The sequence below is a fragment of the Alnus glutinosa genome, chromosome 1, assembly GCF_958979055.1.
Source record: "Alnus glutinosa chromosome 1, dhAlnGlut1.1, whole genome shotgun sequence".
Lineage (NCBI taxonomy): Eukaryota > Viridiplantae > Streptophyta > Magnoliopsida > Fagales > Betulaceae > Alnus > Alnus glutinosa.
In genome coordinates, this window is record NC_084886.1 from 8,145,154 (window position 1) to 8,164,336 (window position 19,183).

A 19,183-nucleotide genomic window follows, 5' to 3' on the forward strand; every position below is an offset into this window, starting at 1 on the left:
CCGTAAAACATGTTTGATCCTTGCCAGGACGGTGAAAGTAGACCGTACAAGCATGGCGGCGAGTCGGCGACAGTATCAAAGCTTCGATTCCATAGCGATATGTCTTTCAAATACTTAACCTCTTGTCTTTGCCAGAAAATATTCTGCTGGAGATCACAAATCGTTGACTCCTTTTCCTTACACTTGAACAATTTTGCTTAGTCCACTTTCCATATGATAACAGAAAGCTCGTCTATTTCTCTGTACAACGTGGCCGTGACGGTGACGTATCTGTCCATCATCTTCTTAACACTTGCTTCCATTTCTTTCAAGCTTAGAACTCAGCCGTGCGGGTCGGGGCCTATGCTTCCGAGCACGACATGGTGATTCCGTATGTGGGCACGCAAGAATGGAATGCAATTGAACTTGTCTATCGGGGATAGATGGAGAACTTGGTATGTTGATGGTCAAGTTGCAGGGTCGGTTTTCAAGAACACTTAATTTGATACATTTGGGCCGTCAAAATATTTTTACTCAATCTCAACCATTAAATATTTTTACAGCATGTGTGCTGTAGTTTTTTAACTACAGCACACAAGCCGGATTCCTAATCTTTTAGTTAAGGGATGGGTGAAGCCTAAAATTTTTATTATTTGTGTTCTTTATCAAACTATTTTGGATGTTCTTCGTAGATCAATGATTGAATGTGGAGATGATTTTAATTTGAGAAAGATTCATGTTGACTAGTTTTTGATTCATTATCATTTTTGTTTATATTAAATGCTTACTTTTTGTTTATTTTTTATGATTCAAATTTATAATGAATCCTTAATCTCTCTTAACATGTCATTAAAATCAAATTATCAATCAAACTCATGTTCAATCAACTTTATCTCTTATTTAGTGTTTCATTGTTAAATCTTCCGATTAAGAGAGTTGATTCTCTACCTAATTGAGTAAAAAATGTCTTAAGAATGGGTAATAGAATATTAGGTACATGGATCCTTGAAACTCTCTTATTTATTTTTCTTAAGCTCGATTTTACTTGTTAATTTAATCGCTCTATAATTTTTTATCTATCTACATTTAATTCAAGCTTTTTATGAAAAAATAAAAAATAAATTAAATTTAGATCGTTAAAAAATTATATCATATATATATTTTGTAATTTTTTTTTTTTGGTTGGTACTTCAGCCAAATCCCTTTTCGGAGAAATTAAAGTAAGGTAAGCTGTCAACTTCCCCTACTTCGGGAAGAAGTATATATAAATGTGAGGTCCAAAACCAAAATCAATTTGAAGAGGAAAACTAGTGGGCTCACTGAAAATCACTCAGCCGAAGAAGTAGACAAAAATGAATTCGGCAGAAGAAGTCGAAGCTAGTCATGATCGAATTAAATACACGTACAAACGGTTGTGATGCGACACAATAATAGATTTTTTTTTTTTTTTTTTTTTTGCTAAAACCCAAAAAATAAATCCAAAAAAGGTTATAAAAGAACTCGAAAAGCTAATAATTAAAAAATATATTTTATTTTAAAAAAAAAATGAGAAAATGCATAAAGGATAAATGAAAAAAAAAGAGTATATTTTTTAATATTAAATGATAGACGGGGGACTTTTGAACGTTCCCTGTCTATCATTTCTCGCCTCGTCCTTACAATTTTGAGTACTAGCATATCTGCGGAGTCATGAAAGAATGAGGAGAGGTATTAAAGTAACTCACATCGCTAAGATTTTTTTTATTTGTACACTTTATAAGTCATGGTGTTTTTTCTTCTCTGAAAGCGTATTTTGAAAATGTCAATTGGCCATGGACTTTTGCAAGAAGTAGTGCACTTAATGTAACACATACCCAATCCATTTTTATTTTTTTTTTACAACCTTTAAAGCCTTCAATCGTCACCAAAACCAACTCAAATCAAGATCAAAGGATTGAACAAATAAATCTGTAAAATCCACGAAATCTTCCACCCAAAAACACTAAGAGATTATAAGATAGAGACAAGAGAAAAGAGAGATGAGAGACAGAGGAGACGAGAACAGAAACGAGAGAAAGAGAGATAGAGAGAGAAACGATGTTTTTAAAAAGAAAATAAAATATCAAAATTATTATTTTAATAGTATAAGGAAAAATTAAAATAATATATTGTGGAATGTATTTTTATAGCTAGTGTTTTTAGTAATGATACATTCTTAAATAGCTGTTTGTCTATCTAAAATATATTTTTTTGTATTTATTTTATTTTTGTATTGGGGAGGTTACAAATTCCGAGTGGTTGGATAATAGCATGCACATTAAATGTTTTTTTCAAACTTTGAAGGGACCAAAGAGCCTCTCAGCCTCTAGTCCTACGTACCTGCTTAAAGTCTAAATATGGCGGTGATATATTAGAAAATATGACACAAGACCCACAAATATGCGGTTGATTTTTATCGACATTTAGTTCAACAACTCCCTCTGTGTTTGTGAACGAAACATCATCATGATGTTCTACGATATGACATGTTAATAATAAAACTCACAAAAAAAAAAATATTTTTTTAAAATTTTTTTTCTTCACTTTTAAAAAGACGTTTCTTTTTTACTAAATCGAAAGACAGTTTTTTGCTCAAATATTTTATACGACATAAAGCGTAGGAAAAACTTTTTGAAATGATTTTTTTTTCATTGATAACATATCATATCTTTAATATGTAATATTTTTTACACCATTTTCGAAATAAAAAACGGCTTTAATTTAAAGAAATTTGAGAATTTCAAATTTCTTTGAAATTTTAGAGGATCCTGATCCGAACAAATAATTATTTTTTTTTAAGACATGTTTTTTATATATCTTTTATATATTTATTTTTAAAATTAACCATCAAATATGTAAGACTCACATGTGAGTCTTTGAAAGTCCTACGAATTTAATAATTGATTTAAAAATGAAACATATGGAAGATGTACTAGAGATATAGAAAAAAAAAAATCATTTCTCTTTTGCTACCATGGATGACATTGACATGCATGTCTTAAAATCTGGTATCTCCATTATTCCATAAGATAATGGCACATTAATTTAAAATAATTTTTAAGAAAGAAAAATGAGAGAGAGAGAGAGAGAGAGAGAGAGAGAGAGAGAGAAGTAGAGCATTTTCTATAGCACAATAGTTGGCCTGTTTTTTTTTGGTTAAAAAAAAAAAAAGATTGGGAAAAGCACAATAGCTTTCATGGGAGTAGAGTCTCTTAAACAAGAGGTTTTAGGGTCTGTTTGGATTTGCGATTTAAAAATAACGATTTTAAAATGTGCGACTTAAAAAAGTGATTTTTAAAAACGTAGTTAAACGTTTGGTAAAATCGCAGTTTGACCTTTAAAATCACGGGTTAGCCTTTTAAAATACTGTGTTTTCAAAAAAGCACCACATTACTTGCGATTTGAATAAGCACTTTTATGCATTTTTAAATCGCAATTTTTTAAAAACGCAGTTTCCGAACGGTTCATTTTCTGCGATTTGGTTTAAAATCGCATTTTTTCTCTACGAAATCGCAATTTCAAACACACCCTTACTCCGCTTAGACTGATGGACAAACATGAGCCCTGTACTTAGATATTTTGCAACCCATATGAGCTGTGAACTTAATTCAATAAGGAAAAGTACGTACTACGCATAATCCTTTATATATACTATCGTCCAATTATCAATGTCATTCACACATTATTATTGAGTCAATGCGCTTTCAAATTATTAAAAAGTGTTAATGTTCCATTAATGGTAAAAAAAAAAAAAAAAAAAAAAAAAAAACTAAAGATGTTTGTTTTATTGAAAAATTTTTAAGGTTATTTTTACTTTTTGTTGGCCTTAGGGGTGGTATTGCCAAATTTTTTTAGTGTTAGAGAAGCATTAACTGTATTGGAAGATGCAATTTGAAGATTATCTATATAGGAGGCCAGGAAATTACATTTGGCTCTTCTAGGGGAGCAACATGACAGCATAAAGAATGATGAATGGGTCCTACTTGATCGACGGGTGCTAGGAGTTTTCTGGTTAACACTGTCAAAATTAGTTGCGCACAACATTGTGAAAGAGAAGATCACAATGGGTCTAATGATGATTTTTTTCATGTATGTATGAAAAGTCGTCTACTAACAACAAGGTGAATCTGATAAAAAAGTAGTTTAATGTGAAGATGGCAAAAGGTGCAATCACAAATAAATTGTCCTTTGTAGATATTGATTTTGGTGATTAGATCCAAGCATTATTGATCGTTTTGGCTTCTTTGCCAAATAGTTGGAAGGCTATGAGAATGACAGTGAACGAGCAATTCTACAGGAAAAAGTAAACTCAGATATATATGCAAATATTCAAGATTTGATTCTAAGCAAGGAGATTCACAAAAGAGATGCAGTTGAAACCTCAAGTTTTGGTTTTGCCTTAAACCTTGAGGCAAGAGGCAGAGGCAAGAGTTGAGAGAGACATTGACAATGAAGTACTCGTTTGATGAAGTATCTTTACTTTTTTATTTTTTTCATTTTAATATGTTATAAAGAAAAATAGGAATCTTATTTTCCGATGTCTTCCATAATAATTTCTTATTTGAAAAGAAAGAAAATACATAAGCAAGTGCCATTGTGTAACATGTAACATGGATTTAAACGGGTCCTGATATGTTGATTATATTATGATATACCAATTTGATTCAAGATCTCTTATTGTGCATGTTCATGTACTTTCAAATTTTCAATAGATTTGCATGTCTTTATTAAATATTAGACATCCAATTAAGGTCATAACTAAGAAACAACCTAAATTAATGTGGGGCGATTAATGTTACACACTCTCACCTTACTCCCTCCCACTCAATGTAGGGCAGAAGAGCATTACAAGACTGGCAGAAGAACTGAAATTGGCATCATTAATTTGATTCAACGTAGCCACCATGTCTCGTGGTCAGACGAACTGAAGGAGAAAATCTTAAACGACAGAACTTCCACTCCAAGCTCAGTAATTGCTCTGAACGGATGAGCTAACGAATCGCGGCATAGAGGGCAGCTTAGGTTCTTGTATCCAAGCCATCTGTCCAAGCAAACTCTGTGAAAGAGATGGTCGCATCTTAGCTCTCTGATCTCGTCTCCATTTTCAATCTTACACAGACACACAGCACATTCTACTTCCGAAGAACAGGGGTCGTGCTCGTATCGTGCTGTGCTGATCAGCTCTTCACCACTACTTTCTGGCACACCATGCGCGTGTCGTGGCTTGGAAAAACCAGCTGTACCGTAAGGCAAGCAATTATTGCATGCCCATTTCAAATGGGTGGCCATCAAGTTGAGGTATTTCGACATGGTTGATGAACAACCGAGATTGTAAGATCGGCTGGATATAGCACCAGTACTTATAAAGATGAAGAAAACAAGAAGCGAAAGGAGCGAGAGAGTTGAGAAAGCTAAGGAAAGGCTCATCATGTTTGATGATTATGTGAAGGCAAAGGAAGGTGGATGTACGTTCTTTTAAAGAGTGGGATAGCTAGCCTAGGTGCAGGTCAGGGGGGCAGTGGGAACGTACTGAAGCAAATTAATTAACTTTGTTTGTGACCTCTCATGATGACTCAGAATTCAGGAAGATACATATGTTCCATCCTTTACTTTTCTTTTGTTTTTGTTCTTTCACTGTTTCACATGTGTTTCTCGTTCTTGAACGAGATTCATGCGCGTAAAATTGAACCGAGTACGACTTTTGTAATTATGACGTCAAATTTTAAAAAATGATATCTAAGCCTAAGATACTCCGATAATTAAGAAATGAATGTAAAATAACAAAAAAGTGCGTAGTACTATTTTTTAATGCTTCTTACCGTAATGTCTTTAAAATTTTTTTAAAAATGAAATAAAAATAAGCAAACTTGAATTAAAAATAAAGTAAAATTGGAAGAAAAAAAAAAATTAAAGGCCCGAAACCAGAAAAAGGGTGTGGCCCAAGCACCAAAACAGCCCCCTTTTTGGCGTTTTTCATTTTAATTTTTTTCAAATGTTTATTTTTTATTTTTCTTTTCTTTAAATAATTAATTTGAAGGGTATTCCAGAAAGAAGAATACATGGCCTCTCTTCTGTCCAATTTGAGGATAGTTCTTAATGGAGTGTCTAATTTGACAAGTATATATGAGGACCCGATGTAATTACTTTTCAAAGTTTTGTAGTATAAGCTAGTACAAAAATGCTATTAGTTTAGGCTAAAATACAACCTCAGTCACATTAATTAGGTTGACGTTTGCAGGGGCAGAATAAAAATTTTAAGTTTTGGGAGGGGGACAAAACTTTTTCTTTTTCTTTTTCTTTTTTTTTTTTTTTTTAAAAAAAAAAAAAAGAACACTTTTGAGAAGGTAAAAAATTAATTTTGTAAGATTTTGTATAATTTTTTTAAAATTATTACTTGAGTCTTACATTCTTAGCTTATTATTTTATTTTAATTCAGATGTCTCAAAAATCAAAATATTATCCGTTTCAAAAGGTCAATGGACATGATTAATTTACTTAAAAAAAGGTGATCCTCTTTTTTTTCTTTTTAATTATTATTTTTTGTTTGGCTTTAAGAGACGTTTGTTTTGGAAATTTTTTTATTCACCCTGTTTTCATCGATCGTGTACAGTATTTCATTTAATTATATACAGGTATGAATGCTCTTACATTATTAGCTTAATTCTTATTTTATTTTCAGATGCTTCTTATTTTATGTAAGCATTCATACCTGTAGGCTGTACGTATATAAATATATATATATATATATATATATATGCAATACTGTACACGATGAAAACAGGGTGAATATATATAAAACAATTTCAAAAACAAACGCGTCTTGAATTTCTTAAAGCCAAAAAAAAAAAAAAAAAAAACAAGAAAAAAGAAAAAAAAGAGTATTACCTTTTTAAGTAAATTAATCATGTTCATTGACCCTTTTGAAATTCCTTTCAGAGATGCATGTCCTATCGAGGGATAAAGATGCATGGCATTTAACCCGTTTGAACTGTTAGTAATTTGAAGAGATTATATGAGATTTATCTGTCGTTGTGAGAAAAGGTTTTCTTATAATTATATTCCCTTAAAATGTCTTATTTTCTTAAATAAGACCGACAATAGTAGAGGTAGAGAGTATGAAAAATGATTTGTAGGAACGGTTAACATCCACTTTTTATTAAAAAATTGGATTTTAATGAAAAAGTTGTCTCAAATGTGGCATTAGAGACAACTTTTTGATTAAAATCTATTTTTTTAATAAAAAGTAGGTGTCAAGAAACGGTATTGTCCCATGTGTATCACTGCTAAGAGAATATATATGGTTAAAAGATTAAGCACGTCTTATGGACATTAGATTCTATATATATTTCTCTGGACATGCATAGATGTTTGTTTTCGCAAGGAATTATGACCGATGAATTAACGTGGACCATGAATTTCACATCATAAAAATTAGAGTCTCATGACATTATTGCAAGTCCGTGCAACATATATATATGAGGATATGAAGAACCCATACAAACAGGTCACATCCTTGACTAGTCCATCAAATACTAATTGAGAGAGAAAAGAGAAGTTTACACGCTAAAAGAACAGAAAATATTCATGTACGTATTTATAACAATAATATTTGGATGAATACAATCATGTATTGTTTATGTATCTTCCCTTATCTAAACTGTCATGTTACAAGTATTTATTCATCATTAAAAAAAATAAAAATAAAAAATGTAACAATTAAGTATTTATCATGACCTATCTGCTGTTTGATCTGTTTCTTTGATCCTTATCCTTATTTGGTGGCTTCCGTTTATCATCATCTCCTTCTGCTCAATTATCTGTTTGTTACAGTACTGTTTTTGTTCATCATCATCTCCTTCTGCTCAATTATCTGTTTGTTACAGTACTGTTTTTGTTCATCATCATCTGCTTAATTGATCTACAGGCTAGGACGCGCGGGACCGTGTTTGAAGATGTGGTTGTCTCAATACGGTACTGACAGTGATTTTGTCTCATCGGGACGCAGTGACATTAATGAGATTGGCATGTAACTCGATCATGTAAAAATCGTAGAGGAAGTCCATCTTGGAGTAATGTTAAAAGTCTTTTTTATGTCACTCAAATAATAATGTGGACAGCTTCTAAAATAACCATTAAACTTGTGATGGATCATTACTGAATTTTGATCAAAATATAATTTTAAAATGCACCTTATTATTGGAGGGATACAATAGGACTAGCTTGTAGAATAACTCTAGTTTGCGAAGGTATCAGCTAATTGGTCTTTGCTTGAGATAAACTTAAACGACAATGTTGGTACAGTTTCCGGTATGGTGACGTGTCGCCTGAAGATTCGCTGTTGATTTCTACCGAATACCTCAACCCTGCAAAAAGGAACAAACAACTCGTCGGGGGTGCCGACCACGCCCACTCCGATGCCTAAGTCAGTCTAAAAAGTTTTCTGCAGAGTATTCTGAATATTAATCTCAAGAGCTTCGAGAGTTCGTCCTTATACCTGGTGTGACGGTCTTTATTTATAGGCCGGACCTTCTTGACACCTAGTTGGATTAGGAGTTTGAGTCCTAGCCTGGTTGAACTTTAACTACATCTTCAGGGAATTCGAGTAGGAGTGTAAAGTCCGTAGTTGATCGCGTTTGTACTTCTTTGAACTTGATTCCATGTCAATAACCATTTTATCCCATAAATTATGGATCTGTAGTTTATCCCTGATCTTCTGGGATTCTATCTTTATCTCACTCTAAGACGGACGTGGCGCATGGCACCTTTTAGAAGTCTGTAGCACATTTCAGCTAACCTCCGAGGCGATGATATCCGAGACGTGTTCGCTCCGACCTGGAGATCTCGGGATATATCGAGACGTTAGTACTCTGAGACACAAATATCCGAGATATGCTCGCCCTATTCAGACTAGGATATCTCGGGACGTTCCATATACCGTAACCTGGAGTGTTAAGACCGAGATGTCGTTTTGCCTCCGAGATGTATTTGTACCGAGATGTCGTTATACCTCCGAGATCTATTTATACCTAGGCAATCTTTTCTTCGCTGGCCGAAATAAATGTCCGAGACATAGATCCGAGATGTTTCTGAGTCCACGTGTCTCTAGGGTTAATTTTATCCCTAACAGACAAAGCTCGAGCAACCTCTTCTCCCGGACAAAATGAAGGTCAATTTCAATGCATGTGTTTCATTTGGGCATAGAACATTGGATTTACAGTGAGACACGTAGCGCCGACGTTGCCAATTTCGTCTTTTTTAGCAGAAAATAAGTCATGTGCATCGTACATGAGTTTTTAAAGGATGAAGTCCTCAAATTAGGATACACCCCAGTTATACTCGGCCCTTGTAGGCAGTGGCAGAGCCAAAATAAAAAAATGATAATTGTGAGGGTGAACTAAAAATATGATAAACATGCACCAAATATTTTCATAAACAAATACTCTAACTTTCTTCCTTAGAGAAATAAACCATTTCCTTTGTTAAATTAAGCATAGTTTTTTTCGTCGGCAATCCCAAAAAGCTTTGTGCAGATGTTTGTTGATTAAGTCTAACCGTGCAATCAATTGCATCATAAATATATAGTAACAAATAAAAAACTATATATCACAATAGCACCGTACATGTATTTTTTAGTTTTAATAGACAAATCTAAACTCTTTTTAATAGGGATTTGATATCATTGACATTAAGTGTGTTGGAATTGCTGGATTTTGTGGTTTAGAGTGGTGGCTAGGAACTGAGGTTCCTAGCCAGCCTCTCTTATCATAGATCGAACACTCAAACAGGTCCACGTCTTCTTTTTCTTCTTCCTCCTCCTCAATTGCATCTATAAAAATTATAGGTGGAATGGTGAATCCATGACTCAGCAAATTCAAGCAAATTGACCATTTGTAATCTGAGACCTTAGTTGTTTATAAAATATCTCATCACTATTGTTTAGTACTAGACAGCCATACATGCAGGGTTTTCACAAAAGAGTTGTGAATAAAGTATAGCTAACTAGGAAACCATGTTATAGACAATTTGATATACAGTAATAAAACATAAAATATATTTATTTGCATTTTCTTACTACATAATTAACTTCACATTTCATCATATGAATCAATAAAAGAATTCATAATATGAGTAAAATATCAGTTAAAATCAACATACTTTAAGCACATAACACTGCAGAACATAACATATCATCATAACAATAAGTGAATTTATACTCTCACCTATCCTTAGGAGTTTGCGAAGTGTTACTTCACTTAACCGCAAAAGTTGTTAATAATTTATCCATCTTATAGCTTCAAGGTGTTAAGCATGTGACCCCACTTAACTGCTAGGCAGTTGGACAACTTTGTTTCCCCCAACCTAATATCGGGATGTTAGGCGCATAATCCCCACCTAACCGTTGAGCATTTGCATGCATTCATATGTACATAATTTCATATAATATTATCATTTTCACAAATAATTTTTTTTTCTTCCAAAACTCATTCTCTTTTTATAAATCATTTAATTTGAAAATATATTTTCATTTAACACATGTAAAATATTTCAAAATATGTTCATATGTGTAATCAAAATTACAGGGCTCAATAAAACATATATAACATGTTTTTGTAAAATAATGTAGGGTCAGTAAGTTTGAACTTACAATTTAGGCGTATACTCTTTAGATGATTTTTCTGCGTTTTCATAAACTTTCTACATTAATATTATACATGGCTATATTCTTTATTTCTCATTTTAAGCCTTATTTTAAATCCTAAAAAATCAGACAGCATAACAACATGTTTACAATGTCATAATACAATTTGGGCATCATAACGACATATTTAAATATCTTAGCATTATTTGGGCATTATAATGACTATGTAGCATTTTCACGTATTTTTCATACTAGCATTACTTCAATATTAATATAATATTTATTTAAAGCTCTAACATTACTTGGGCATTACAATAGTTCTATTGTAAAATACCTAATAATATTAAGGCAATACAACGACACATTTGTAATTTTAAAAGAATAATTGAATATAATATCCTTCTTTGAGATATTCAATTACACTTTTCCCAGCAATTTATACATTTTATTTACATAATTTAAATTTTAATAACTAAAATAGACATAAACTAAGAATAAAAGAATTATACCTAACACTCCCACTTTAAGTAGCTCCAAAGCTTAATTTTTATTCTTAAATATTTTTATTTTATTTTTTATTTTTCCTAAACTGATCGTACGAGAGAGAGAGAGAGAGAGAGAGAGAGAGAGATTTTTTGAGTTTTTTTTTTTTTTTTTTTTTTACTGTACTGTGGTGGGTATTTATAGGTAATTTTTTTGGGAGACATTTGGTATTTTCATAAGAGTTTAATTGAGAAGACATGTATGTAGGCGCCGTTTTTTTAATTTTCTATTTCTTTTCGCACCTTGCATCAGCCTTAAGGGTAGTAGTAGAACCCAAATCAGCCCTAGCTGGAGTCCTCTCTCTTGGCTCTTTTCTCTCTAGGAAACCCGAGAGGAGAGTGTTGGAGTCCCTAGCCGGTTCTTGCCAGCTAGGAGTTTCCATAGTTGGCTTGGCTTGGTCATGAGTCCAGATTTGTCTGGTTTATCTTGATCAAGCCATAGATGGAGGAGTTAGTGGAGAAGTTAGGTGGGAGCATGAGACTACTAGAGGGAGAAAGGATGAGCATCGAGATCACAGAAGATGAGACGGCAGACCTGAGACTGGCAAATGGGCGCTGCCTGATTGGGCGTTTCATGTCTGAAAGAAGGATTCAAAATGAGGCGTTCAGGGCTTTTATGGCTCGACTGTGGAAAACGGCTGGAAAAGTGGTCTTCAAGGAGCTACAGGACAACATTTGGCTTATTGAGTTCTCCACAGAAGCTGACAAAAGGAGAGTACATGAGGGTTATCCTTGGCTGTTTGATAGAAATGTCCTGATTCTTAAAGAAGTGGAGGAAAGTATTCCGCCTGCCCAAATGAATTTCTCAATGTCCCCGTTCTGGATTCAAGTTCATGATATTCCCCTCATCTGCATGAACAAAGATGTGGGGCACAAGATTGGAGAATCCATCGGAAGAGTGGAGGAAGTGGACGTTACTGGGGAAGGGATAGGCTGGGGGAGGTGCCTTCGGATTCGGGTGCAGGTAGATATCACTAAGCCTCTCGAAAGAGGTCGAGCTCTCAGCCTTAATGGGAAGATGGTGTGGCAAATTTCATATATGAAAAGCTTCCACATTTCTGTTTCAACTGTGGTCGCATTTTCCATAACCATTTGCAGTGTAGCGAAACACAAGAATCCTAAGCAGGGAGTAGAGCCCTCTCCAAAGCATTGGGGCACTTGGCTCCGTGCAGAAGACATGCGTTTCTCACAGGGAAACTCGAGGTACGGAAGGAGGCGGGGGGGTAGTCCAGTTGATATGGGGGTAACCAACCGGAGGGTAGGGGCTGCCGGAGGTAACTCAGTGACAGAATCAAAGTTAGAGGGAGGGAGGGAAGCCATCTCAGACCTCCCAAGTACGGACTCTAACAGGGAAAGGTGTGCTGACAGCCTCGAGGAGAGAAATGAGAGGAAAATCCTGCAGACTATATTGGGAAGAGAGATTGGGGAATCCAAGGCTGCGGAGACAGGACAGAAGCAGGGTCAAAACCGGCGATGTGACTTCATGGAATTAATGCATTCTGAGGTTCAGGTGGCTAAGGATGATTGTCCATCGGTCGCAGAGGGGGACACTGACAAGGTAGCTGAGGAAAATCAGGGGGAAGATCATATGGTAGGTCCAGACCAGGGTGGGCCGAATACTGGGCCGGGTGGGTGGAGTTTGGATGCACCATCCCATGTCATTGGGCCTAAATTACTGACTGAGCCCCAGATGGACCCTCCATTTCTTTCTTTGGAGGAAAACAAAAATGAGAGAAACTTGTCAGGAGAAGGTTCCATCCGTAAGTGGAGACGCAGGACCCGAGCTCCTACTACTGTCCAGGAACTGCTGAAGGCGGGCAAGAGAAATTTTGAAGAGACGGCGTTAACCGTTGGAGCTGATCTCACAGAGCAGGTGAAGAAGGGGAGGGCAGATGTAGAGGAGGTCTCTAACATAGTTTGGGCGGAGGCTGGTCACCAGCCCCACCGGTCACAATGATCCTCCTAAGCTGGAACTGCCGGGGACTTGGGCACCCCCGGAAAGTTCGGGACCTTCACCAAATGGTGAGGGAGAGACGGCCCACTTTTGTCTTTCTTATGGAAACGATTTGCTCCAAACAGCACATGGATAACATTAGAAGAAGGCTTGGTTTTGACAGTATTTTTGTGGTTGATCCGGTTGGCAAGAGTGGGGGGCTTGCTTTTTTGTGGAGTTCGGAGTCCAATCTAGAAGTGTATAATTATTCCAGAAGACATATCAATATTGTTGTCAAGGATGGGGAGAATAATCCTCTATGGAAGCTCACGAGTTTTTATGGCAATCCTGATCTAGCTAGAAGAGCTGAATCGTGGGAGCTTTTGCAATTCCTGAACACTTGCCATCCGATCCCTTGGTTATGCGCGGGCGATTTTAACGAAATTGTAGAACAGGTGGAAAAGGAAGGTTATAACCTTCGTAAGGAATCCCAGATGAAAGGTTTTCGGGAAGCTATTGAATTTTGCCGCTTAGGCGACTTGGGTTATTTGGGATCTATGTATACATGGACCAATCGGAGGGCAGATGGATCCTTCACCAGGGAACGATTAGATCGTGCTATGGCTAATCCAAAGTGGTGTATTTTGTTCCCCTCTTTTTCTGATTTGACTATGGCGGCGAGAACGTCTGATCACAGCCCTATACTGGTCAGTTTTTCTCCTCGTCAGTTGGATAGGCAGGGCCAGGGTCCGGTTAGAAGGGGCTTTAAATTTGAAGCTAGCTGGATGAGTGATGTGGAATGCGGGGATGTTATAAACGTAGCCTGGAGCAATGGTAACATTGAAGAAATTCCCTCGGAAGGGATTCAGAGGAGACTATTATCTTGTCAAAAAGCCTTGTTGAGCTGGAGCGAGCAGAAATTTGGTAAGGTGGAGGATGATATTAAGAGGAAATCTGAGTAGTTGGCAGCTCTCCAACGAAATGAGTCCCCTGATTTGGCTGTTCAGATCAAATCACTCCAGCGAGAGATTGAGGATTTGCTCGATTTTTAGGATCTGAAATGGAAGCAAAGGGCTAAACAGCATTGGCTTCGGTTAGGTGACCGGAACACAGCCTTTTTCCACTCATGGGTTCAGCATAGGAGGAAAACTAACTCCATCAGGAGCGTTGCTGACGAGCAGGGCAGAATATGGAGGAAGAACAAAGACATTGGCAGGGTGTTCCTAAGTTACTTTGAGGGGCTTTTCACCTCCCAAAGTACTGGTTTGGTGGAGGACTGTACAAATCTGATTGGCACCCGGGTTACCAATGAAATGAACAATTGGCTTCTCCACAATTTCTCTGAGGAGGAAGTTCAGAAGGCGCTTTTCCAGATGCATCCCCTTAAGTCCCCTGGCCCGGACAGTTATCCGGCAATCTTCTACCAGAAAAATTGGTCCACGGTGGGCAGAGATGTTTGTAAAGCTGTGTTGTTTTATCTCAGGGAGGGACAGCTTGATGAAGAGATTAACATGATCAATATTGTTCTTATCCCTAAGGTAAGCTCACCTTCTAAACTGACGGATTATAGGCCTATTAGTTTATGCAATGTTTTGTATAAATTGATCTCTAAAGTTTTAGCTAACCAGTTGAAGCTTATTCTCCCTAACATTATTTCCCCCGAGCAAAGTGCGTTTGTCTCGGGTCGTTTGATTTATGACAATGTCTTAGTGGCTTTTGAGACTCTCCACACTATGGCTACCAGACTTTCGGGGAAGGAGGGGTATATGGCTCTAAAACTCGACATGAGTAAAGCCTATGACAGATTGGAGTGGGACTTTTTGGAGGCTATGCTCCGGAAGCTTGGATTTGTGGACCGATGGGTCAATCTTCTGATGATGTGTGTCCGGACCGTGAACTACTCCATCCTCATCAACGGCAGGCCCTATGGGAGGATCGTTCCTTCGCGGGGCCTGAGACAAGGCGACCCTCTATCGCCCTACTTGTTTATCCTTTGAGCCGAAGCCCTTAGCTCCCTAATTCGAAACTCGGAAAGAGAAGGAGGAATTACAGGAGTCCCCATCTCCAGGGGTGGAACCCGAATCCATCACCTCTTTTCCGCCGACGACAGCCTATTGTTTTGTAAAGCTAACCCCAGAGAGTGGGGACACATTGAAGAAATTCTGGAGCGCTATGAAAGGGCTTCAGGGCAGAAGATCAACAGGGAGAAAACGTCTATTTTCTTCAGCAAAAAGAGGAATGCTACATATCATCCACTTGTCCTCCTTTTATCCTCCCAAAATTGATGTGGCTCTTAAAATCACCATTGAATTTATGATAGATCATTGTTGAATTTTGATCCAATAATGATTTTAAGAACCACATCAATTTTGGGAGGACAAAAGGAGGACAAGGGGATGATATGTAGCATTCCTCTAGCAAAAATACTCCTCCAGGGGCCAAAAAGGAGATTCTGTCAAGGGTAGGTGCTGGCCAAGTGCAAAGTTTTGAGCGGTATCTAGGACTCCCGGCTTTAATTGGACGTTCAAGGATCTCTTCCTTCAACCATATCAAAGGAAGGATATGGGCTAAATTGAATGGGTGGAAGGAAAAATTTCTCACGCATGCAGGGAAGGAGGTTTTGTTGAAGGCTGTGATTCAAGCGATTCCGACGTACACGATGAGTGTTTTTTGCCTTCCAAAAACCCTAACCAAAGAGATCAACTCCATTATGGGGAAATTCTGGTGGAGTTTCAAGGAGAATTTCAACAAAATTGCATGGATGTCATGGAAAAGAATGGGCTGAAGCAAGGACACTGGGGGCTTGGGCTACAGAGATCTTGAATGTTTCAATAGGGCTATGCTAGCAAAGCAATGCTGGAGGTTGCTGAAATGGCCTGACTCCTTGGCTGTTCGTGTCTTGAAGGAAAAATACTACCCGGGTGTGGATTTTTTGGAATCCAATTTAGGGAAGAAGCCTTCCTATGCCTGGAGGAGCATTTGGCAAGCTAAAGCCCTTCTTCAAGAAGGCCTCATATGGAGGGTGGGGAATGGCTCGAGGATTGATTTGTGGAAGGACAAATGGATTCCAGCTACCCCTCACAAAATTCTCGATCCTGTGCGGATTATTTCAAGGGATGCAAAGGTAGCTGAAATCATCAACTGGGAAGCCAACTGGTGGGACATTCCCCTAATTGAACAAATCTTCTCGGAGGAAACAGTGGAGCAGATTTGTAGTATCCCTATTAACCCCCGATCTCAGGAGGACAAATTAATTTGAGCAGGGACCAAAAATGGTAGGTTCTCGGTTCATAGTGCCTATCACCTAGAAGTGGAGAGAAGGAATAGGGGAAATTGGAGTACTTCCTCGGTGCAATCTGCTATTCCTACTTGGAGACGCTTATGGAATCTAAAGCTACCCCGATTCATTCTAATATTCATATGGAGAGCATGCAACGATATTCTTCCGACAAAAATTAATCTTTACAGGAGAAAGATAGTTATTGACCAACTTTGCCCGATGTGCAACTCTGAGGCAGAATCCAACGGGCATGTCCTCTGGAGGTGCGACTCTGCCAAGGCGGTGTGGGGCAGCTGCAGGGGTCCCATTCAAAAGACCTCGGTGGAGGCGGAGGAGTTTTTCGACATCTTCGCTTTTCTCTGTGATAGACTGGAGGATAAAGACCTGGAACTGTTTGCCTCTGTCGCTTACAAAGTCTGGGCCCGCCGCAATATGGTGGTTTTTGGGGGCGCAGTGTTGCCCCCTTCCATCCTAATCCGAGAAGCCACCAAGATTGTCGAAGAATTTAGGAAGTCCCGTGAAGCCACTTCAGCTTTAGGGCCTAGGGGGCAGATCTCGCATGATAGATGGTTGAGACCGGCGGTAAACAGCATCAAATTCAACTGGGATGCCGCGCTGGATGACCGGAAGAAAATCATGGGCATGGGTATTATCGCGAGGGACCACCATGGGGATGTGAAGGCTGCCATGTGCGACGTTATCCCCTATATTAGGGATCCATCTGTAGCGGAAGCCATAGCGGCCCGTCGAGCTGTACAATTCGCCCACAACATGGGAGTCCAATCGATGGAGCTGGAGGGCGACGCCCGTGAGATCATCTTGGCTCTGAGGAGTTCTGCGGAGGTCGATTCCAGTGTCGGGAATTTGGTCCTCGAAGCTAGGCGGATGCTGGAGACCTTCCCCTCTTGGAGAGTCTCTCACGTGAGACGAGATGGGAATAGGGCGGCACATTTACTGGCAAAATTTGCTATCTCTCAGTAGTCCCAACATGTGTGGTTTAATTTGTGCCCCAGTTAGTTGTTGAACGTTGTAATTGCGGACTTTGCTTAATGGAATCTACAGTTCCCTCTCAAAAAAAGGGTAGTAGTAGAGGTTTAGTGAATCTCCTAGAGTTTTCATGTGAGTTTCTTTTGTTGGTGAATTTACTTTTGTACTTGAAAAGTTTTCATACAATTTTGACTACCCTTCTTCCTTTCCTTTTTCTTTTATTTTCTTTTTCTTTTGCTTTTGTAACTAGCTTGAGTTGCACATGCACATACAGGTTTTGAAAAGTCTTTCATTCAGTCAACTTATCTTCCTCTCTTTCTTTCTTTCTTCTTCTTATTCTTCTTTTTTTCTTTTTCTTTTTCTTTTTTTTTTTTCAAAAAAAATATTAACTTGTACTTAAAAAAAAAAAACAAGTTTTCAAAACTTACTAGATGCAAGTTCGTACTGTCCGAACTATGCGCATATATTATTTATTTATTTTTAAGGGTTAAGTACTCTTATGGTTTCTGAGTTTTCACAACTTTATTTTTTAGTCATTGAGTTTCAATTTGCATCACTGATGGTACTTCAATTTCAGAAAAATACCGAATTGGTATCTAGGTTAAGTTTTCCATCCAAAAACTAACGTGGTTCGGCTGGACAAAATAAATAAATAAATAAATATCGGTTTTGGCCCTTGGGGGTGGTTCAGCCACCCCCAAGGGCCAAACCCTCCAAATTTTGTTTATCCCGTTTTGCCTTTGGGGTGGCTCGACCACCCACAAGGACAAAACTGATCCTGCCATTTTTTTTTATTTTTATTTTTCTGTCCAGGGGTGGCCAAACCAGACCGGCCAGCCAACCCCTTTTTTTTTAAAAAAAAAAAAAAAAAAAAAAAAAAAAAAAAATCAATTTTCAATTTTCAATTTTTTTTTTAATATTTTTTTTATTTGTTAATTATTTTTTAAAGATTTTTAATTTTTAATTTTTTTATATAGTGCCACCTGTCAACCTCCTCTGAGGTTGACACGTAGCGGACCGTTAGATTTTGGATGGAAAACTAATTAACTGAGGTACCAATTCGGTCTTTTTCTAAAATTGAGGTACCATCTGTGATACAATTTGAAGCTCAAGGACTAAAAAATAAAGTTGTAAAAACTCAGGGGTTAAAAAGGTGTTTAACCCTATTTTTAATTAAAAACCTATTAGTTCATCTTTATATAAACTACATACAAATTTCACACTATTTTAAGTCAAAGTATTTAAAACTTAAATGTTAAACTATTCATAATGCGAATCAGAGTCTAGTTCGAGCTGTCCACTTCTCAGTTCAAACTGAGGATATAAAATTAGGAATCAAATATATTTGAAAAATATATTTAATCTAACTTAAAACTATTATTTATACTATATTATTCTTAGTCAACCTAATAAGCTCTTTGGGTGTTACAGGGATGGACTGTAAAAAGTTACATTACGTGCATGCCTTCTTGCATTGTTTTGCACTTACATTACAATTCGAATTGTCACTTAAATTGTTTTACATAGGTAGTGGGGGGAGCCACATTTAGGAGCCATGGCCCACAAAGGCCTCTATGTGGCTCCGCCACTGCTCATAGGAGTACCTCTTTGGTGAGCTAGTCCTTAATGACAAAAGAAGAAGATATGAACTTGAAATGACAAATCATGCTTTGGCAAATCTTTTGAAAAGAAATGAGATTATATGAAGTATTGGGACAATGTAAAATATCATCAAGAAATAATTTAGTATGAGGTATAACAATTACAGAATAAACAGTATTGGTTATCATATCTGTAGAACATTG

General features: G+C 37.1%; 3 protein-coding genes across 3 annotated transcripts; 2 read left to right on the top strand and 1 right to left on the bottom strand.

Moving 5' to 3' along the window:
• Positions 1-4,655: 4,655 nt before the first annotated feature.
• LOC133858646 (uncharacterized) lies at positions 4,656-5,453 on the bottom strand. Its single transcript, XM_062294119.1, has one exon. The coding sequence runs from the start codon at positions 5,425-5,427 to the stop codon at positions 4,888-4,890; it is 540 nt and encodes a 179-aa protein (XP_062150103.1). The 5' UTR covers positions 5,428-5,453; the 3' UTR covers positions 4,656-4,887.
• Positions 5,454-13,131: 7,678 nt separating this feature from the next.
• On the top strand, positions 13,132-15,108 carry LOC133865285 (uncharacterized). The gene is made up of 2 exons (XM_062301698.1): positions 13,132-14,040; positions 14,164-15,108. The coding sequence occupies exons 1-2, from the start codon at positions 13,132-13,134 to the stop codon at positions 15,106-15,108; spliced, it is 1,854 nt and encodes a 617-aa protein (XP_062157682.1).
• Positions 15,109-15,950: 842 nt separating this feature from the next.
• LOC133865460 (uncharacterized) lies at positions 15,951-17,372 on the top strand. Its single transcript, XM_062301904.1, has 2 exons — positions 15,951-16,323; positions 16,375-17,372. The coding sequence occupies exons 1-2, from the start codon at positions 15,951-15,953 to the stop codon at positions 17,370-17,372; spliced, it is 1,371 nt and encodes a 456-aa protein (XP_062157888.1).
• Positions 17,373-19,183: the final 1,811 nt, after the last annotated feature.